The sequence below is a fragment of the Anser brachyrhynchus genome, assembly GCF_964034855.1.
Source record: "Anser brachyrhynchus genome assembly, chromosome: 5".
NCBI classification, from domain to species: domain Eukaryota; kingdom Metazoa; phylum Chordata; class Aves; order Anseriformes; family Anatidae; genus Anser; species Anser brachyrhynchus.
The window spans coordinates 26,364,910-26,389,074 of record NC_137699.1 but is presented as its reverse complement, the minus strand read 5'-3'; the positions used below and the strand labels follow the sequence as shown (position 1 = coordinate 26,389,074).

General features: G+C 33.1%; 1 protein-coding gene across 4 annotated transcripts in view; it reads left to right on the top strand.

Annotated features, from left to right (window-relative positions):
* The window catches only part of FMN1 (formin 1), a 211,646-nt gene that overhangs the window by 160,214 nt on the left and 27,267 nt on the right, over positions 1-24,165 (top strand). For all 4 annotated transcript variants that reach the window (XM_080595284.1, XM_080595283.1, XM_080595282.1 and 1 more), the window contains one exon: positions 5,831-5,923. In XM_080595284.1, the coding sequence (XP_080451410.1) occupies positions 5,831-5,923 (93 nt within the window). The remainder of the gene's footprint in view (positions 1-5,830; positions 5,924-24,165) is intronic.

The following is a 24,165-nucleotide window of genomic DNA, read 5'->3' as shown; positions in this document are numbered from 1 at the left end:
GATGTGTTTTGTCAAAACAAGGAGAAAAAAAATGAAATAAAATTTCCTTTAGGTTAGTTGCAATTAATATAGGTCTGACAGTTTCCCTGCATATCTTCATATACTGTAAAAGTTCAAAATATTTTAATCTTAAAAGAAACAGAACAAAAATCTCACAAATCTTAAATCTGAAAAACAAAGCCAGAATACCTGATAAAACTCGTGAGAGCTGTCAAGATTTACAAATCTAGTGTTCTATTAAATGTCCAGTAGAACAGGTGAACTTTACAGGCTGTTTTCCAAGATGCTAATTCAATTATTTCACTTTCCCCACCTTAGAATTTATCACTTAAAACGTCTACTGTCTCATTTAGACATGAGAGCTATTGCCTTAAGCACCTAAATAGATACTGGGTTTTGTGCATCACAAAAGGAAAGTGTATTTCAAACAGAAAAGGATCAGACTGTTTAAAGTTTTACATACTGGCTTTATCCTGTGAAATAGCTTTTTAAGAAAACAGTTATTAATGAGTGAAGAAAACAACTGTGCATATAAACATTCTTGTTCTAAGTTCACTGAAAATAACTTTACACAGAACTGTAACTATGGTGCATTTAGTTTTGTGTGCTAATACTTCTTTTGCATCACATTGTTGATCTTTATTTCAGACAATAAAAACCAAGCTTGAGAATACAGAGTACCACCATGATTTGTTCCTCTTCTGCTTTTGTCTCTGCTACCTTTTTCTCAGGAAACTTCACCCCTTCTTCATGGCATTTCTCTCTCTGTTTGGTTCAAGGGCTTCTGTATTAGTCAGCCTGGCTCTGGCTAGGGTGTTAGTGCTTGAACCTTTTGTGTGTTGCCATCGCTGATGTCAAATGACTGATTATCAATATAAGTCCAAAGCTGCAAGTAAAATGCTGTCTCTGAAATTATTCTGGAAAATAACTGAAAAGCAGTATAACTACTTGCATTCAGAAGGAATCATGATACATCTCTTCCTGTCTCCACACTTGTTTAAAAATCTATATGAAATTAAATATTAACTTGCAGGACTATAAATAAGGACAGGAGTTGCAAATGGCATAGGTATAATGGACTGTAATTAGGCTAATGCTCGTATGTGCATACCTGCAGTAAATATGTATCTAAAGTCACATTTAATAGCAGAAGAATATAATCAAATGCTGCAACAGCATTCAGAGGGTAAACATGCATCTCCTGTAATGTTCTATTTACCTTGGAAAGTTGTTTGCAAGTAAGAAAATGTAATAAAGCTGCACCATATAAGATAAGTAATGAGGAAAATGAATTAATCTGTATTTACAAACCTCCTGTTGAAGCTTGGGTATATAGGCCCAAGGAGTGTGATTCCTGCACTTTAAAATTTCATACAGAAATTTGGGTTTCTTCAGTAAAACATTGAATTCATTTGAGGTATGGTTTCAAATCTCCTTTGGAACAGGAAAGGAAAGGGTTCTAAAAATGAATTATCAAATAGTAACCTTTCTGTCAAAGATAAGCTGCATTATAACAAGAAAATAAAATAGCAAGGTTGGCAGTATAAGCTGCCAGGCTGTGAACAGACAAGAGGAGTGGGGTTTGTTAGCAACTTTCACAATAGCATAACTCATGGGGGTAGTGTCAGTGACAGGTTTATAGGAATTCATGGTGTTGATACATGGTTGCACTGTCAGGATGATTCCTGTAAATGCTACTGGTGGGTTCTGGTGAGCAAATAGTTAGTAATTTACTGTTATCAACATTAAACTATTTCTGGTTTTGCGTTTACTTTAAAAATGATGCTTAAAAAATTCCAAATCCAGTCTGATTGACACTGAAATGCTCTTTACATGAAAGTTTGTTTATGGGCAGTGATTCTTTTGACAGATTTACAAGTGTCTGTGGAGTTTTAAAAGACTATTGCCCAATAGGCATTAAGTGAGAGACATTCTATTTTGTAAATATTTTCACTTATATTGGGGATTTTTAAAGAACTTTTTGAGCCAAATACTGCATTAAATCTGAAGACAGTGGCAAACTGATAATCAGCAGTTTCCAGCTTTGTTCTAATGTTTTGCTAATGGTTTCCATTTCTGTGGCCAAGATTTGCAGTGGGTGAAGCATGATGTACATCCAAAAATTTGTAAGGGCTTTCAAATATTGTTACACACTCATATTTTCTTTTTTTGCAATAGCTCATTTAGAAATAAACAATTTTCAAAGTAGTATTTTACATTTAATTTGACTAACATATAATGCATACCAAGAAAATGACCCAAAGGTTTAGTACAGTAATGGAGAATTTGCATCTGCTTGAGCTCATTAATGCTGAAGCAGGTTGTTTAGTTCCTCAAATGATTAATTTGGAATAAGGTGGTGAGAGAGGAAGTGTACATTTGGTATGATATGTTAGCTATCAAATTCCTCAGAATTTCTTCAGATTCTTCAAAATTTCAGATTTCTTTTTCTCAGAAAGAAAATTTTCAGAATGTATGTCAAAGAAGGAATGTTTATTAGGATCCTTACTTCAGAATAATTCTAATAAAAAACCTTGCTAAAATAATTTTCCTTTTAAATCAGAGCAAGGAATGGAGCAGAACTTTTCAGTTTTAATTTCTTTATATAATGTTTTGCTTGAGTTGGTAGATTTTTTTTTTTAATATTAGTATATTTCAAGTAAACTTGTGAATAAACATTAAGAAAGTATTATTGAGCTTAATAACATGAAGTTCAGTAAATGGTAGGTACCAGAAACCTTCATGTTATGTTGTGTGGAACTGAGGCATGTCATAGAGTTGTATGGTAGCCTTTCACATATTGCAAATCGGGGTTGATCAGCTGACTTTAATATATAGAATACAACTGCCATTTTATTCAAAATCCTTGATTTAACTGGATCATGAAAATCATCTTCCTTTTCTGAGTGTCTTTACTTGTATCTGATTTGTAATTCCTTTGAACACACTTTTACTATTCTTTTCCATATCTTATCTATCCCTGGGCAAGTTTAATGAAGTTCCAAGCTTCAGCAGCCTGGAAGATACATCTCGTTGGTAGTCCTAGACATCACTTTATTATAAATTTTGGAGAAAGAATCATTATTCTGCATTGGACACTTAATTATTGAAGGGGATACTGAAATAGAATGGAGACATTTGAGCAGGAATACATCATTTTTAAGACTGCAGTTCAAGCTGAAGTTAATATTGCCTTCAGCCACTTACTCCATATCTATGCTCTGTCTTATTTTTAGCTTTAGCAAGTAAATAAATTAAAGTTTTATTCAAATATTTCAGTGCAGTTGAGTTTAAACAGACCTAGTCAACCTTCAGTTGTCCAGAAAAATATTTTTATTTTCCTTTATAGAACAGAACTATATATATATGTCTTTGAGTGAAGTGTAACCTAAACTCAGAGTCAACTAAGGGAGGACTAAGCAGTACAGGGCAAAGACGTTGCTCCTGTGATTTTCACCTCATCACCATTGTCCTTGATTGCCTTAGCTCAAATCTAAAACTTTCTTAAGGCCCTTCAGTCTATTTTTACAGCTATCTAAAGAACTTTGGGAATTTGACGAGTAGATTTTTGTTCCAGATAGGTAGTTTTTGTCTAAGTAAATATCTTCATCAGAGACTCATTTAAGGTGTGTTTTTTGTTGTTGTTTATTTATTTATGTATTTATTTTTTAAGGCTTTCCAATAATGTAATTTCGTAGAGTCTTCCAGCATTTACTTGACTTCTTTTGTCTCTTTCAGTTTCATTGCCTTAAGATGACTTAAGCAATGCTAACTGGCATTTCATCTCATTTTGTCTGATCTCAAAGTTAGAGTTTTAATCAGCGCCCAGGACCGACTTGTTCTATGTTATGTGTCCCATTTGATCTTCTCTGATGTGCCTTTCCTTTTACTCATTCTCTCTCCTCACTCCAAATGTTGATCCTCTTGTTAAGGATGTTAAGATTCTACTAAAGAATTCACCACCCAAATCAGCTTCTCTGTACACTGGCACTTCTACTTTTCAGTATTTTTCTTTAGCTTTTTTCATCTGAGTATGGTTAATGTTAGTTGTCTTTATTCAAAAAAATATTTTTTATTGAAGGGGTTTTATGTGTGCTTTCTTTCTAATTTAGAAACAATTGGTCCTAGTCTTGGTCACTTAATTATTTCCATGGCACATATCCAATTAACTGTTCTAATAATCTTGGGTTGTTAATGCTTGTAGGAAGAATCAAGGAGGCTAGAGTAATCAAGACAATACATTAGTAGCTCTAAGTTTGCAAAAACACCTTTCTAGAGTATGTTAGGGTATGTTTTGATGCTACTGTAGTTACAAGCTTATTATTATATATATATATATTCATATCTGTTTCTCTGTAGATTTTTACAAATTTATTTGTATAAGGTTATTCTAAAATAATGACTGGCTTGCAGTCATTAATACAATCATCAGCCTTAGGTGATTATATTAATCATGTGCATTCTATAGTCACTATATCAAACGCAACAATATAATGTGTATTAATACTTTAACCCTTTTGTCATTTTATATTGCTTTGGAATAATTTCTCAATATTACCTTATATACTTTTTGTGGATTTTTTTAAGCATGACAAAAATTAGTCACAGACCTGTAGCTGCTACTTTGTGTAAAATTTCAGCTGGAAATTGAAGTAGCATCTCAGTTATTTTGCTAGATTTTTTTTTTCTATAGAATTCCAATGTTCCTGTCTTATTCTGAAGTTTTACAGTTTGCTTGAGTAGATATAGAAAACTCCTCCTAATTCTACAAACTGTAAGTCCTGGTGGCCCAAAAGTACCATAGGCAATAACAGTAAGCAACACAATTTAAGTTGTACTATAAAATGTATGCATGTGTTTTCAACCTTCCATTACATGTTAATTTAAAATTCTCAGTTTCTATTTCCACAGTTTTGTATTAATTTTTGCTGGAATAAGTTGACTTATATAGTGGTGGCAGCAATATGGTGTGAAAATATTTCATGCAGCCAAACTTTAACTATCAGGTTTAACTCCAAAATAAATTTCTATCTAAATTTAGCCGCATAGGAATTAAGAGTTGTGGAAAAAAAATCATATAGTATTTAATAAAATCAGTTGCTAAATGGAAGGTAATTGCATTTTGATTTCCAAAAGTGTAATTTCATCTTTAATGTGGAACGTTAGAACCTTCAAAGTTTGACAGAAGTTCTAGGTAATGTTAAAATTAATTGGCAAACAACCTGAAGTTTTTAGAAATTGACATGGCATCAGGTCTTAAAGTAACAGACTAAACAGTAAACAAATTATAAGTTATGTAAGTTAACTTTCTTCTTATAGACTTCTACTATTTCATGTCATGGCCTATAATTTGAATACTTAAGTAAAGCTAAATTCCTGCATCTGTGTTAGAAAAATGCTTGAGTACACATGCCTGGTATTGATGGATTAAAATCAGTCCAGATAGAAGGCATGCTCCAGTCACCACAGAACAAAGCTTTGGGCTATAAATATTGTCTAGAATTTGTGTGTGTGGCAAGCTGTGATAGCAGCAAGTCTCAGCTCAGAGCTGGAGTATTGAGACAAACAAATCATTACTAAAGACAAATTCCACTCTTTAAACACATACAGAGTTTTCTAATTGGTATACTAGACTATTGACACTTCAGTATTTTTTATTATAATGTAATTGCTTTTATATTATAATATTATAATAATATTATAATGTAAATTGACTATTTATTTTAATTCACTCTAAAGTATGCGTAGGTGACTAATTTGGATGTAGGCTTCTACAGCGTTGACATCTACTTCTTTCTAACATCTAACGTCTTTCAAATTCTTTTTATAGCCTCTGAAAAGCAGATGAAGTTAGTTTGCAGAGAGTCTTCAGAAGAGCATCTCCAGCCCTTCAAGGAGAAACTAGAAGAATTCTTCCAAAAAGGTAAGCACATTTGAAGAAAAATATTGGTAAATAGCATAGTGTTTTACAAGGTGTTCTATACATAATGTATGCTGCATTAAATACCTGTTCCCTCTAAAATTTCATACTATCTGCTATGGATTATGTTCTTAATACACTAAATATATGTGTTAAAAGTAATGGATATGCGGATCTTGGAATTCACTTGTCAAAGATGATTGTTTTCTCTTATCTCACATATTTCTTACTGATTATATTGTGCTTTTGTTCTTTATCATTATTGTAGGTAAAATGAAAACGATATTTATCACAGACCAAATTTTTCAGATAGAATATAAATCTTAAAGTCTATAAAAGGCTAGAATGAAAAGTACCCTTCTAGAGAAGGTACATGTACATACATGAAGTAATGCTGTTTTGTATTAATGGTGTGGGCCTATTAGCTGACTAATTCAGATTTAAATTCAGATTTAAGATTTTTGCCTTGCGTGAGACAGAAACAGACATAAGGAAGTAACCTGTGAGGGTAGAGTCTAGAGATAAAAGAGATGAGGTCTGAGGGTGCAATTTGATGATCAGTACAAGCCATGTAAATGCATGTTGCTGATGTTGAAAATAGCAGTCTTGCTCTCTCCTGTTTTCCTACACTATATATTACCAACAGTGCTGCATGTGCCAGCACTGGGGTCTCTCGAGCTGTGGAACAGGTAAGGGAACAGATTTTTCTTCCCCAGGTTGTAGGGAGTACGTATAGTCTGTTAGAATAAACAAAGTATTTCTGATGACTATATTGAGAATTCTTAAGGATTAAATATTACCAAGGTACTATTATTTCTCCCAGAAATTGTGAACAATTTAACAATTTGCTGTTTGAGAAGTCAAGTGAACTATCTGAATCTACTATTCCAGGCAGAATGCGTACTTACTATTAGTTACATTCAAATTGTTGTAATACTTTATGAATTAGCTTAATCCATTTTATAAAGATCCTTGTAGTGCTTTTTTAATAACTTTATTTCATGAGGTTATCTTATATTATTTGCGAAGTGAAAACAGGATGCTTTAAAAGTAATAGTCCTTGTTAAGTTGTACTGTTGAATAAACTATTATTCTTCACCCTTCTCCCTGCCAATGGAGCTTAATAGATATATTTTATTTTAAATTTATTGGACACTATTAAAGCTGCACATTTCTTGCCACAGAACTTGTGAAACAAAAAAAAAAAAAATAAAGAGGAAATCTTTGTGTCACAGCAGGACAGTTATCTTTCCCAATTATTTAACTGGAAATTTTTACTGTCAGCTTAACTATAATGCCAAGATTGAGGTAATGCTTTGTACATTTCTGCAGTATCTTTACGATCTCCAGTATGCTGCTCGTCACAGTGTTGTCGCTAAAAAATTGGTGTGTTATCAACACTGTTTGGGTCACAGGTCCAAAGCACCATATGAGCTGCTATAAAGAAAATCCCAGACAAAACCAAGGAATAGCAAATGCATGTCACCACAGTTCTAAACAATAAAGGTAACACAGTACCTGGTTTCTTCTGCAAAGCTGAACTACGCTGCTTTATGATGAGTGGGACTTGATAAAATTACTGAGCTGATCTTGGGAAAAGATTAGTTCTGTTTTTGAAGAAATTAGGAAATAATAATTGTAAAACAAAAAAACATGTTCCTCACAAGATTTACTATCTTTGTACAGATACATACAGAATTAGAATTTATCCTTATCAGTGTAACAGAAAATGTTACCCTTATGTCTGTGAATAATGTATATTTTTAAGAGAGGATACATTCCTGCACGATGTCCCGGGACACTGAGGTCTATTAAATTTATTGGACTATTAATAATATTGGACTAGTAAACTATTAAATTTATCAGACACTTTTTAGTGTTTTCCTGTTTGTATTCTGGGAAGAGCAAAACCACATTCATTAAGTGTCCACTTTCTTTTTATTTTCTCTTGTTTACCTTTTACTTTATAATATTGTTTTATGCTATACATATTTTAATTTTGTCTAAAATAATTTCTCATCTTCTGACAGTTGTTTTATCTACCTTTTTCTGAGATGAGTTGTCAGTAGACACTCATAATATTTAAAGTGGTAAATTAGGCTGTGCTGTTGCATGTTGCCATCACACACTCATCCATTTTTAAAAACAATGTATTTTGCCTATTACAATGCTCTGAATATCACACATTTATTGAACTGCCTGTGTTGGCATCTAGGACTTCACTTTATTACTTTCAACTAAATGAGAACTTCATCAGAGTGAAACAAGAAGTCGAGTTATTCAGTGACACTTGTCATTTTTTAGCTTTCTTTGGGTTCTTCATTTTTTCATTAAAACGTGTGCTGTGGAATTCGAGGAACTTTTTTATAGTAAAAGGAATACAGCCTTTACTTCTGATGTATTGCAGTGAAGTTTTTGATTGTACTTAGTTTCTACAAGAAATTGTTCCACAGGTTGAGCTAGCAACTGAGAAAACAAAGCATAAGTGATTTGATCAAGGCTACACAGAAAAATAACTCAGAACATGAGTATCTCAATGTCCTGGTCACTGCTGTATTAATGTGGCTGCTTGTTTTGCTTTCTAACTACATTGGCATGTGGTTTGCTGTAGCAGGTAATTATTCTGAACTAAAGGGATTTGAATTTTGATCTTTTAGATAACTTGCTATCAGTTTTTTATGATTTACTGCTTCTTCCTCAACAGTCAGTGGACCAAAAGTTAATTTTGTAGTTTTATTTTTAAAATCGGCTTTAGTATTTTAAACAAAAATAAAACCAAAAACACTGACTTCACATATTGTACTAGCAATTTTCTTCTTCTTTCTTTGTTCATCTTTTAACATTGGATGGCTTTTTCCTCTGTCGTAGGCATGTAAATTTCATAGGTCTATGCCTCAGTCATAGGCTTAGGTAAATTTGCTGTTTCAGTTGTTTCATTGCCTCTTTCTTTCACTGGGCCTCTGTGGATTTTTCTCTTCCTTTCTTTTTGTGTCTGTAAGCATTATGTCAATAAGTCAAACCACTAGAATCAACTATGTTTGTCAATACATTTGATTGGCTGTAAATGTTCAGCCATGAACACTTTCAGATCTACTGTGAGTACACATCAGTAAAAGCAACAAAATCTGCTGTAGATGAGCAGCCACTTTAGTACCTATACTTCTCATACAAGCTTTTTTATAGCAAATAGTAATTTCTGGTAGGCTAAACGAGGCTCTATTAGACCTTAATTTCAGTCACTTTTACCTGAATGAGTTTTAGCTTGACATTAAGATAGAGTCGGAAATATCCTCTGTGCAGCTCTTCTACTCTGTGCCTGAGATTTGTTGACAATTCCTATTTGCTCATTTCATACAAGTTGTGATCAGTAGTGAAAATCAGTGTGTTCCTGCATGTCTGGTCTCTTTTCTGAGAACTGATGAGCGGTTTCAATTGCTACACATGCAGACACATAGATAACCATTACTATTACGTTTGATATTATAAATAAATAACGGGCCTACAACTTTAAAGAGCAGCTCAAATATAGTTGTTTTGAAGTTCCATATCAGTTTTTCTGTCAAATTTTAAGATACCAGACTGCATTGAACGGGCAATAGTCTGTCAAGGCAGGTAAGAAATGGCAACACCGGGAACCATTGTTCATTCTAACATTTTTACAAGTTGTAGGGATTCATTTTGATTATTTTTTTTTTGCATGCACCTAATTTAAAATAAAATCCTGTATTCAAATCTTCACATTCAAAACAAATATTTTTAGTATGTATTTGTACACCAGTCTATATGCTCTTTCAGCTTCTGTGATTCACTGGGATGGTATAGGGTTTTTCCTAGGAAAGAAACTATATAAGATAGCACAAGCAGACACTTACAAAAATAGACAAATGTCAACAAAGAGACAAAAAAAAATCAATCTCAAAAGTTTCAGAGTTCAACACTAAGCATGGAGAATCACACTGTTCTGTCTGTCTCTCTATGCTTTCCATTGATGTCTTTGTTATACTTGCCCTCAGTTTGTACTCATTTTCATTAGAATTTGCAGGTACAAAGTCCTGAGAGCTCCAGACACTGTTTGTCCGTCAGTCACCTACTTGGATTGAATCTTTATAATTGGTGGGTGGTACTTGGTGTGCTATTAGAAGGGAAATCCTATAAAACTGTACACTGGAGATATGTAAAAATAACAGACAACCATCTTGATTTATGCTATTGAAATAGGTATTGGACAAATTTCAAAAAGTTCAGAGGTTGAGTTCAGATAAGTGTCTGGAAACTCAGCTGCTTCTCCAAAATTAGGAGTTAACTGATAATACTGAGCATCCGTTAAGCATCTGCTTTCAGTTTTGTTTGTTTAAAAAAGAGTTGAGGCTGGTTTAAGCAAATGTATGAAAAATTTCTGTTATCTTACTGCCAGCTCACAGCAAGTATCCAAAGCTCAGATGCTTTTCTGAAACTTCTGGCTTGAAAATAGGGCTGGAACACATAGATACTCAGGTTTTTCTCAGATGCACAATTTCCCATCATTTCTTCTCAAAGCTAAATGGGAAATACTGTAGGGGGGGGAAAAAAAAAAAAAAAGCAACAGATTGATTTGCTTTAACAGAGCTGTTTAAATTTCCTAATTACAATTAATACTAATTAAATATAATACTTGCTGTGTTGTAATAAAAAAACACACAGTGTTATGGAGACTGACATTCTAAAATGCTAGAGGGGATAAACTGTACTTCTGCTGATGATGTCAGTGCTGTTTTGTGTAACTGGATGTAACATAGCCTATTGCCTTCAACAGAGAATTAGGTGCCAGAACCTTTAGGTTCTATTCCCAGTTTAGCTACTTGACATGTTATGCTAGAAGAGTTGGTTAATCTCTTTTTCAGAGAGCCTCACTTTTCCGGTACATAGAGTGTAAAATAATGATTCTTGCTCTTTTTTGTAATGAAGGATAATCTTTGTCAAGTGTCGTGTGATTCTCACAAGAAAGACATCATTTTTAAACTGTGTTAATACTTCATTAGCTGTATTTGATATTCCCATGCTATTTTAAAAGGGCTTAAATTACTCTAAAAGTGGAAATAATCATTAACATATTTTTATCCATACAATTAAATCTATTAGTTTTCCTACAGTATAGAGACCTAAGAATTACAATAAATTACTATACACTTACTGTATTTCCAGTGGAATTACTGCATGCTGTTTTCAGAAATACATTCGCAGTATTTTCTATTTAAATTGCCATGATTTGCAAAAATAACATTGAAATCTTGATATTAGTAGTTGGTTTGGAATGCACATTAATTTATGAAATTTGTACTCTGAATTGATTAGAAAAAAAACAACTCTTCTTTGGATACCAAATTATGACCAAAAATAATCAAAATCATTAGCTGTATGTGAGAAAGATGCAAAATAACTCTGTTTTGAAAAGGAGAAAAGAAAAGGTTTTGTTATTACAGCTATGAAACTCACTAGAAAGGGTGCTGGCCATCAGCCATTGTTTTTACTTTTTCATGACACTTTTTATTCTCTTCCTGCATTCTCTCAAGTATAATGTGAGCCAGAAAATAGACGACATACAGGAGTGGGTGACTAGCTTTAACAAAATCTATTTTTCATTTTACCCTTTGACTATCTCATATTTTTTGTCTGTTGTCATAAATATGGAAATGCATAACACATTCATCCAGGATCTTGCAAAATCTGGTCAAATTCCCCTTCATTGGTTCCAGGTCAGAAAGCATGTAAGAACTCTAATCTGGGCTGCATATCCTCCCTTGTATTCTGGAATGTGCAAATCATAAAGTCTGTAGTCTTAGTAGCAGTTAGCATAGGAAGTGCATAGCTGCCTCTTTTCATTTCTCCAAGAATAAAGCATCTTGGTGATGGAGACTGTGCTATTACAGGAATTCATTTAGTTTACAACAGAGTCTGGGAAGCAAGTAGTCTGATGTCAAGACAGAACAGTTTCTGAAAATCATTAATAGTGGGAAGGAACACTATTTAGGAAAGGCACAAGATACGCTGAAGTGCCCAAGGTAACAAACAAGATGGAGAAGGAGGGATTTGTCAAATAGAGTAGATCTATTGAGACCAATCCCATGGTAGAAGAAGTTGTCCTGTGTTTAGAATTTTAGCCTGGCACTTGGAAGTAACATTGGTTAAGTTCATTGCTTTGCTACAATTGCTGTTCATCTATATTATACTACATAAAAGATGAATACTGTTCAGTCATGGTACTGTACAATAGAAAAATAGAGTCATAGACCAAGTGAGTCACTGCAGTGCTACGTCAGGAGGTAGGTAGTACATTTTTCAGGCAAGGTTAGCAACCACATGAAAAATGTCAGTAAATCTGATTTTTACTGCTAAGTGATTTCTTAATAATATTAGCCAGGCTGCAGTAGCTACCTGGGCATGCATCCAATCTGTTGTGCTTTTTAATGTATTTCTGCTGCAGAACAGGAGCTTTGATCCACATCTCCTGATTTGCCTGTTTGAATGCACCATAGAGGATTGTTGAGGTAATCCAGTGGGAAAGAAAATAAGAAATAAGTTCTATTAAGGCTAGCCCCCTTCATTTGTATGTTAACTGCCTTCCACTTTATATTATTCTTGGGGGAATACACTGAGAAATTAAGAAATGTCATGAAAAAACAGTATTCAAGTGCACTGGCCAGAAACTCTGATCAGAACTCCTCTATTCTTTGACATGAGAATGAGGAGGATAAAGAGGAGTGCTTGTCTGTTTCTGTAACAGACCTGGCTGCCAAAACAGGCAGATACCTCCTGACCCTTTCAAATATCTGAAGCAGTATCGTGTGAATTGCTTGATCTAGGTCACTGCAACTACATAAAGAATTGTTACTTCCTTTCTGGTGCATATCTCTTGTGTTTGTGATTTATTCTTTATCTACTAGCAGCCGTTGTATTAACCCAAGGTGAGCATCCTTCCTTCCTTAGTTTATAGCCCCTGTGTACATATCTTGATTTGTAAGATGATGATAATATCTTATATTAAGGCAAAAAAAAAAAAAGTCCACTCAAAACTCTATTACTTTTCAATCAAAGCAGCATATAAAATAGGATGTCAACATAAGAATACTCAAGACAGTATTATTAATACCATTTTCACAATATAGTATTTCACGTTTCTCTTACTATTAACTGGATGTACCTTTATAAATTTTAATACAGTCAAAAATTAAAAAGAAATTTACATTGCCATTTATTTCCTTTAATAATCTGACAGCATTATATTGGTTTTAAACCAGATGTAGAAATTATGTTTTAACTCCTTATTCATAGTAGTTTGGTAGATCTTTCTTGTAATGACTTCCCAAAATGTCCAAAACCCCTGAAAAATATTTAAACTTCTTGCTTCTCTACAACAAAAATATAACCTTTCTCCCCAAGAGGTAAATCCACAGAAACAAAGTTAACATGAAATCTTAGAAAAAAATATTCTAAAACAGTATATGAAACTAAGACACATACTTGTTTTTCACTAGTGTTGTATTCCTCTACCTTAACCAACATACTGGGTTATGACACTTGTGTTTCATTTTCTTTGTAAAGCTCTTGAACCTTTTAATGCTGAATAAGTTAAGCAAAAAAATCAAAATCAATTCTTAAGGAACATTGGATTTCAGTCACAATTGCCTTTTAATTTATGGTGTATAAAAAACCGCAGAAGAGCAATAGCACTTACAAGCATCTTATAGTTGCCCTGATTTTCTGTTACCTGCAATTATGAAGCTGCTTTTGCCAAACAAATACCATATATTTGTAAAGATAACCAGTTCGACAAGGCATCAGGCTCTCTTGCAGAATCTGTGACTGTCTACTCTGCGTATCAAATACTGATTCTTCCTTTTGTGAATAAACTGTACAAATATGAAGACTTTCAGCTTCAAAGCTGTATTTTCTGTTCGACTTATCATAACTCTTTTTCCCCTTCATTTGTTTTCTCTGAGATGTTTTATTATCTCTGCCACACATATGCAGTTCTCACATTAAACAGTGTGGGAGGATATTTACGTCCAGTGTCAAACATGAAAAATATGTCATACTTCCTTGCAGTGATAATGTTTGCTTATAACTTTTCATCCTTCCCAGCAATGACATTACAGACCCTGCAAAGTTTGTGTTTAGATGTGGAACATTGTTTTATATGCCAGCAGCAGAATTACTTTAATCTTTCAAACTGTTTGTGACAGTCGTAACTGTTTTCATCACTCAAAGATCGTTGTATTTAAACAGATGAAAGAGTGATTTACATAAATTGGCATGAGTCTGCAAAGCACAGATCCTTATTGCTGTGGTACTCTGAGATTTTAGAGTTGGACAATAGCCTCAGTCCGTAAGACACCAAATAAGGTGTCCTGGAATGTGATTGCATCCATATGCCTCTAACAAATGCAATATTGACAGTGAGCTGATTCAAAGAAGAAGAATTTCCTCTGAAATGAATGTTTCCTCCTACACTACCAAAAGAATTACCAGCATCAAAGTCCTGAAAATTGATGTTAATTAAAAATATGACTTCACAGGAAACTTTCGATTGATTATTTTTGAGACAGTTTTACATCACACTGCTACAATCAGTTTCACTATAATCATAACTTACTTCAAAATTGGAGGGCTAAACGCCATTGCAGTGTGTAATATGTAATTTAGAAGTGTTTATAATAACAAGTACAGTATCATCCTCTCCTAGAAGACAAGGAAAGAATCTTTCAGAGGAAACAGTTCCTTCCAGATCCTTTTCAGTTTGATTATGTGTTATACTGAATTACTGTGGATGCCACAGTCATTAGCACTTCATGATAGAGGAGGATTTCCTATTAATTACAATTGAGTGGCATGATGAATATTAGTGTTAATACCCTTGATTTAATACAAAAAACTGTGATGTATGTGATTGTTATAAAATGTATACCTAGAATCACTGATTCCTTTACATAATTGTTATCAGCTTGTCTGGAATCTAATATTTTAAATTCTCATCAAACCCCTTATTTTCAATTCAATTAGTGTAGATTTCTTCCAGTGCTTGTATCATAGGCATATAGGTAAACCAAATCTCAGGTTATATTTTAGTTTTCCATGGACTCTTCTAGTCCAACTGCTTTCTTCTTTACTACGTTATAATGAATTTTCTGCATGATTTCATATCTTTTCATGTCGTTATTGTCTGCACTGCAGTGTCACTCCATTAGCATGCAGTTTATCTCGATTTGTTCTGCTATTTACATTCTTGTCTTATCCTATTTGTGCTGGTATTGAAAGTCAGTGAACTAATATAACTTAAATGCCTGTGAAAACTTTCCTTGGTGGGAAATACAGATACTTACTGATTAATTATTTTAGATTATATATCCTATGTAAGCAGTTTACTCATAGATGGAAAAAATTACTATGAGGAAAAGAGCAGAGTCAATAAATGGAAAGGATAGGATAGAAGACATTAATGCGTTTATTTAAATAATGAACGGCCCAAACACTCTCAAATGCCAATAATACTCACTGGTAACCTTCACCTTATGTTTGCCCCATATCCTCTTTTATTTCACACTGTAATCTTTGGATTAAGCTTGAAAATACCCTTCCCTGCTACTGTAACACAAACTAATTAGGACAATAACATGCTTAATCTGATATGCACTTATGTAGAATTTCTCTGTAGACTTCTGTAGTTTTAGTATGTTGATCATTTTTCTCAATCACGTTTCATACCTTTGCAAACACATCAATATCCTGTTCTAACGCTTTTGCATGATTAATACAAATACTCGTTGCTGAAAATTTCAGCAGGAAATTGCAGCTCTCTGGATTAGAATCTCTTCTGTTGTAAACTGTGTTTTTCTTTGTTAAGCAATGATAACAGGTAACATCTGTAGGCCAGACATGAAATAGACGTCAGAACGAGGCTTCTTTCTAAGACGAGAAGACAAATTAATTTGACACCCAAACTTTTTAAGCAGGGTTTAGCAAGACCATTTGTTTTGAGAACAAAATTAACAGTCTCTATGTTCATAAGCAATTCTCAGAAATTTGAAGCTAGTTGAAAGACAAAGTACCAGATTACTATTAAACTATCAAAATTGGAGAATGAAGGAGTAAAAACATGTGAATGATACAGTGTTTTAAGATTAGAACTGAAATAGAAGACAGACTTCTAATAAATGCAAGAAAAGTCTGATTTTAGGTCACTTCTTTGCAACTTCTATTGTAATATCTTTGTGCCTAAATACTTCGGGTGCCAGGGCAAAATATTTAGAAAGGTACCATTGCAATTTCACTGCCTTTGTCCTGTGAAGAGCAGTTACAGTGTTGCTTTGTGGACATCTTAGCCAATGTGGAGAAATCAGTAGTCTTCTTTTTTTCTTAGTATATGAATTGATTGAAACAGCTCTGCTATCATGACATATACATAATTTTGTAAGTCTGTTTTTCCTTGTCCTAATGGAGAAATAAATGAAGAGAAACTAAGTTAATTATGACTGGGTTATTACATCAGGATGAGTTTAGATACAAATGATACTGGTTGTGTTAATTATCATTCCCAGAAATAGTTTTTTGTCTATTACTAGTTAAGATTGTAGCTGAAGTTTTATTTGACTACCATTTTGATTCAGCTATCAACTATTAACCCCTTCTACTTGTAGAAAATTGCAATTATCTCATTTTTATGATTTCAGTTAAATTTATCATATATTTCTATTCTTCTCTCTGTCTTTTGCATCAACCTACTATTATTATTGTGTAAAAGCAACTTGTAAGAGACAGAAGGTACCTAATAAACAGTAAGGTAGTAATAAAGGCCCAGAGGTACACCTACAAGGTACATTCCCTGGTCCTGTTATGTAATATTCATTTCCTTTTACATGAGGGTGAACATGAACAATGTAGAAATATTTACATACACTCTGAGGTAAAAAAAAAAAAAAAAAAAGATACATAGAGGTCAACAGAAAATAAACAAGCTTAAAAATAGATCAGGTAGATGTAAAAATAATTCTTTTTATTTTCCCATTTTTAAATTAAGCAAACACAAGAATTTTTCTCTTGCATACTGTTCTCATTTCTCTCATCATGTTAAGTGTAGTAGGAGCCATAAAATGGCCCAACTGGTATGTGTCATGCATACTTTACTTTTCCCTTCATCCTTTCCCCATAAGGAGAATAGTTTGCTTAATTTTTTATTTAGAAGTTTAGATGTTCTTTTTATATATATATATATATTCTTATTTAGTATATATTTATTTAGTATATATTCTATATATTATGTTTATCATAAAGAAGGCAAGTTCAGCAATATATATGCCTTGTACTGGGAAGCAGGTTGTTGTTTCTTGTAAAAACATCAATTTAAAAGAATCCTAACAAAAGAATCTTTAAAACAAGAAGCCTAAAATACGCTATTTACTGCTGTGTTTTATTTGTGGCAAGAAGGAGAAATATTTCAGGTCTAAATTTGCTTCCTTTTTTTTACATTTTGTTTCAAATTACAGGTCTTTAAAACTAATAGCTAGCTGAATTTTCCCACTTAAATCTAAGATGTAGAATAACCTTGCGTTAAAAGCAAGAGTTAAATGCATTGGTAGTATGAAATCATTTGATATATCTTCATGATCTTGAAAGGGAAATTACTACTTTTTTGTTTAGAAAATCATTTAGCTTATGTACATACATTCTACACAAATACTTGTGATTATAGTATTTTTAACCACCTATCATAAGTATTTGTGTAGAATGAATGTAGTCCAACAGTTATTTTTTTCTACTGACATGTTCTTTAAGTAGAAGTTAAATTAGATATACATGAATTTTCACAAAACATAGGTGATTTAAACAGAATTTCTCAGAATTTCTTTATTTTGTGCGTGTGATGTTTGGTTAAATCGTACCGATTCATATTTCCCAAGGTAAAGCTTAGGATTTCTTACTAAATATGAACCTTTTTAAATGGGTAGGTTGTTAATTAAAAATTCCAAGTTTTATTGAAATTTCTCTCTCTCTCTTATATATATGTTGTATAACATATACAACTTCTCTTTTTCTTGAACCAGATCTTACTAGATGTTCTCCAAATTCAGTTTTGATTCAAATACGATGAAGACTAAAACACCAAACTTCAAAGACCAAGTTGCATCAGGTTTAGTGATGTTATGTGGATTTATGTGGAGAGGTTTGCTCACTATATAGAGCAGAGTATAGAGGTATACCCACTATATAAACCTTTGTATAGCATTTTACCCACCATACCTAACCTGTAATATGTAAGAAATTTTCAAAATGAGGAGTGTTCATTTGGCACATTCCTCCTCACTGAAATGCTGCTACAGAAGCTAAAAATATATTAGTAGGTAAAATCTACCTTAATATTTCACTTATTTTTAAATATGAATATCTGATATCAGTACCTAGATTACCTATTTGATTTACCCTCAAATGTAGTCGATAATCAATTTGAGCTTGAAGTTCCCTGCCCCCATCCTGTCTATGTGGCTGAATAAAAAAGGGAAGGTGACCATCATACTTCCAAGCAGCACATTTTTAGAAGGTTAGAACGATTAAATTCATTCTCAATAATGTAGTTTTTCTGTTCATGCTTTTTATTGACAGTCTTTGTTGCTTAAAGAGCCTTCATTGCTTTTTTTTTTTAAACAAAAACGTAGCAAAGAAACAGATGTGTCCCATATAAAATATGCAATAAATCTTGTCTCACAAATTCTTTTCTCTGAACTTTCTGACAGAAACTGTCAAATATCCACTTTAATTCTAGTATAAAATGTTCACTTTGTGTCATGGCGCCAACCACCATATGCTAGAATAAAGTCAGTAACCAGCAATAAAAAAGGCAACATACACACCTTTGAAACAGTACAAGCAATCAACAGTGAGAAAGGTCTATATAAATCTATGGAGAATTAATCTCAGCTTTGCCACTATCCTGCTGTGCATTTACAATGAGACTTTGCTCCCGACCACCAGAAGTAGCTTACTTTGCAGAAGGAGTGTATCCTAATGAGGGGAAAATGTATGGAAAACAAAGCAGCAGCTTTTAACCCCCCTACCCCCATCCTTTGGATCACCTAGAAGAGCATGTCCTAGTGTGTTCAAACGTGTGGGGCCATTACACATCACGCATTGCTGTACTTTAGCTGATCATGTGAAACCAATCTTTAGTGAGCTCAATCAGCAGAAATTAATTTAGCTTCATAAATCATTGTTATCATTCCACAGGAGGAGGCAATGCTATGGCTTTTCTCTCCTGAAAGCTTTCAGTCCACAAATTTCACAATCTTTTTTGAAATTAGTTTAATTCTCTTTATATAATTACTCATTCTTTACTCAGCAGATTAGCTGTTGGTTCACCATCTAATTAACTTTTTTTTTCTAATCCCTCTCATGTTTTTGAGAAGACCTGATTCCTGTTGCTTTACACAATCATTCTACATGTATTTTAAAATATTGTCCTTGTTATAAAAATTTGCTGATCCTATACGTTTTTATTTCTACTTACAATACGAGATTGTAGTTACAGAAAAGCTGCATATTTAGTTTTCTCAAACACAGAACAGATTGGATTTAACCTTCTTCAGTTTGAAAGGATTAGAACTAATTTTCCAGTTCTGTAAACTGTTTAGATACATTTAGTCATCTCAAACAGTAATCTGCAAAATCACATTTGGAATTACAGTACAACATAAGAATTTATTAAATAGAAGTTGGAATTAGTATATATTTTCAGAGTTTTAAAAGGCTTTAAAAGCTATTTCTTCTCTAATACCACACATATGGGAGAATGAGAAATTAATGGTTTAATTGCACCTTAACAGAATACAGTTTCAAATAATGTAATTGGAATAAATTGAAAAATGTAGTGCTAATTCTTGCTTTCTAATTAATAACTGCAGAACATAGGAAAGTAAGGCTAATGATAATTCTAATTTTAATGAAACCATGAACTTTTTCTATACAAGCTAACTGAAAAAAAAAACTGCTTTAATTTTAAAATCTACTCTCACAGAATACAGGAAAAGTGTTGAGCTAAGAAAAATACATTTTAAGAAATGTAGGGCTTTAGTAAATACACATAAAATGTTTTATTTTCGTGGTTGGTTATGACATTCTGGTAAAATGACCTTCAACATTTTTTCTGAGAAATTTATAGACAGCATGATCACTTTTAAAAGAAAACATAATTTCCTAGTTTTTTATTACCTATGATAATAAACACTTCCTTGAATGTGTTGCTTGAGTGTGTTCTGCTGGTGCTGTGTGCCTCTGTATGCATACCAATATCTACAGTTTGTGAAGCTTTGGTAACATCAAAAATACTGAACATTTTATAATGTTTAACAATTTCTGTGCACTTGATGTTAATTAATTAGTCCTTGCCAGTACCTAAGGTACAGGTTGGTAAATAATATTCCTGATTGCTCATGGGGAACCTTGTTTGTTAAGCAACTTTCCAAGACTGCACAGAGACTCTTTGTATGATAGAAACAGTTGTACATTTTCATCATTGGATGTGGGTTTCTTAGTTAAAAATAATTTTTGTACCACTGCAAAGGAAAATAAACTTGTAAGGACTGGTTCAAGGAAGCATGATTAAGACCTCATGGCAGCAAGTGTTCTGAAGATTGTTTTGAAAGGGTTTAAGATGTCTATACCAGTATTTAAACTGTCCAAAAAATATGCATAGCCAAATCCTATGTTAAAAATGTGACATTTTCTAATTTAGAGAAGAGGTAAAGGAAACAAGGCAAATGTGATCACACTGCCTGTTGTTTGTTCCCTTGCCAATAATTTTTAATGGACTGGCCAATTTTGACCAAATGTGGCAGAGTTAGAGGTCTTAAGATATTAAGCTTCTAAAATCTCAATAAAAATATGTGGCTAAATAGAGAAGAGTGACTCTATTAGCCTTCCAGGGAAAGAAAGGCTGTATCATGAACTCAACCCTTAATTAAATGTTAATGAATCCATCTGGGAACTAACTCTAAAATACAGATCAATAATAGGCCAAGGTTCATTTGTTCCATTGCTCCCAGACCTCCTTGCTTAACTGATACCATAAAAGAAAGATCTGTTGATTCTAATATGCTGGAATAGAAAAACTGTATTAGACATACAATGAAATAGTTACATGTACTTTCCAGGTTGTCTGTCAAATTTCAGGAGTTCATAAAGACAGCAAATTAGAAGTTAGCGACTAGCTAAAGAAAGCTAATCAAATTATACATATTAGAAAAATCAGTTGCTTGAACTCTGTACATAGAACACTTAAGGTTTGTGGTGATTTTTTTGTTGTTGTTGTTATAAGACAAAAAAGCTCCTGCATGAGAATGGTGAACTGTAGTGGAACAAATTGTAGTCATATTAAGTATGAATTTTTCAAATTTGAAATTGAATACAATCAAAATTAAATTGGAAAATGTCTTACACTACATATTCTTTCCTGTTTGCTATATTTATGTTTGAAGTCAATTCTTAAGTAGTAAGATTTATTTTGTATGGAAATAATGCAGAAGTAACATATAATAATGCAGAAATAGTAGAAACTTCAGTCCTTATGCATAGCTCTAGTTACATAGATTTTTCATGAGTATATCTCTTCCTACAACAGAACAGACACGTGCTTTAGGATTTCTGACACTGCATAGTTTGCTAAAATCTTTTAAATTTATTGGGAAAGGCTTTCAATCATTAAAATGAGAAGCATAAGTGTCTGAAATAATTAAATTCATTTTTTTCTGTAAGCAGCATTTCTGAGAACTTTTATATCCTATTTAGCAATGCTTATAATGTGTTTTCTGAAAGCAAATGAACCATTCTGAAATTGCATTCAGTCTTTATGAAATGTAAAATTTTATCCCAATAGCATATGGTACAAAATTAGAAATGTCCATATCTTTAGCAATTCCAAAACCCCAATTTCATTCTCAGTACTATACTTATTCTTGTCAGTTGATTCATGTTTTCAAAATGCAGTACAGATTATGGCTTTCTTTCCATTTTCTGATTTTACATTCTGTTGCATTCATATGTGTATGTCCACGAATATTTTATTATTTGCACTTGATACCAGTTAATTTGTTTAAAAAATTCTATTCCTTTTATTTCATTCCTTTAAAATTCACATTTCAAGAAAGGAGATTTTGGCAGTGTCAGGTAATGAAATGTATTTTCATATGTTACAGCATGCAGATTGTTCACTTGTATAATTTACAATGTATTTTAATGATTGCCTTTTTATGCAGCACCCTTTCTTTTTCTAGCCAGTAAGATAACACTAATAATAATAATTAATAATAAGATTGAATGGATGTTGTGAACACGGTGCATGAGTTGTTAGCAACATGCATGTGGTTCTGCTATCGTCATCTAATCAATAAAATCTCATACTGCATTGAAAACTACAGATTGTTTAACATGATAAATCAAGTGACTGAACACTTTGGCTATGTTAATATATATATACATACATACACACACTTATACACACTCTTTTGGAGAAAAGAGTGCTTTCTGATAGTGCTGTTAAAAGGGAAGAGAAAAGTCTCATTTTCCCCAGACTTCATACCTAGTGGATGTCTTGAATAAAGGGTTTCTTAAAAATGAAGTTTGTTTTGAAGGTTTCACTGGTAACAGTTCTACTGAAAGCAAAAACAAGGGAGACTAAATCCATCCTGCTTTAGAACCTGCTGTTCTTTATATTACTATAGTGTCTAGGATTTTAAGCCTGTCTAGAATTTTGTACGAAAACAGAACATCTGTATTTTTTTAATGATCATCTCTAGTCTCTGTATCCATCTAGAAGGCCTTCTTTGACCTTTTTTCTCACCCTGCACAGTCCTTTATTAAATACAGTTGTTAAGAAGTTTCCCTTTTATCATAGAATCATAGAATAGTTAGGGTTTGAAGGGACCTTAAAGATCATCTAATTCCAACCCCCCTGCCATGGGCGGGGACACCTCCCACTAGATCAGGTTGCTCAACATCCCATCCAGCCTGGCCGTAAACGCTTTCAGGGATGGGGCAGATGATTGTATGATGATTGTACTTGAGCATGGAGACATATATGGTGTACTTCTAACTATAGAGTTTTCAGACCTCAGCATCTGATATCCAAGTATACCTGCAATGCATAATTCCGAAGAGATTTGGATCTGTTATCAAATGGTGGCATGTCTTCATGCTTTAAAAAGACCAAGAAAATTAGAACGCTTGTTGCTTGTTCTCCTTACCTCAGTAATGCCACAGAATGCCACATCTGGCAGTTTGGAAAGATAACCCAATCTGAGCTTCTCTGGGTATACACCTTTCTTCTTCAACCCTTGTTTAAAGGGCTAATACATTTCTATCTTCACAAATTATGGGTGGGCTTCTTCTTTTGGCTCTCTTCTGGCCTAACTGCTTAAGAGGTTTTAGTCTTGACTAATAATGAATGTGAGTTCTTTTGTGCCTAGGAAATGTCCTGTCTTTTGTCTCACTGTCCAAGCTCTATAAAGTTCAGAGAGGAATATCATTAGGGGATTTGGTTTGGTTTTGCATGTTTAGGGTTGTTTCTTTTTGTTTTGGTTTCTTGTTTGTTTGTTTTTTTTTTGCTTGTTTTCTGTGACTATGTCTTATCCCAGATTCTGTTTTAATATAAGTGTGGTTGGTTGGAAAAGTCAGAAAAGACCCATTTCCTTACTTGAGACAAAAAAAAGATGAAATGCCTTGTTTTAGGGTAACATTTCCCCCCCCCTCAAAAAAAAAAAAAACTACAATTTGCTAGTCTCTAAATGTTCATGAAGCATATTTAACTCAGCCTTGAAATAAAAAACTAAGAGTTCTGATTTCTCTGCCATAACTGCAAGTTCTCTGGTCATTCTCATAATTTTGATCATTGCTCCAGAATGTCTGTAAAAGTTATAAAAGGTTATGCACAAGATCTTTTAATTCTGAAAATAATAAGACACTGAAAAATGAAAAGCTGTAATGGGTGTAATGGGCACAACTAATTCAGTAGATTTGCGTGAATTATTCTTCTTACATGCATTCATATACTTAGTATCAGAGAGAAATGCCAGAAGACTTTTCCACCCGGTGTTAAAAATTTTGACTAGCAGGCCAGGTGTAATTCATAGTTTTACACAGTTGTGTCCACGCATTTTTCTTTCTTTGCCCTCCACTCTTAGAGAATCCTTCTGCTTTTGTCTTTTGTTTACTGGCCTTCTCCAGTGTTC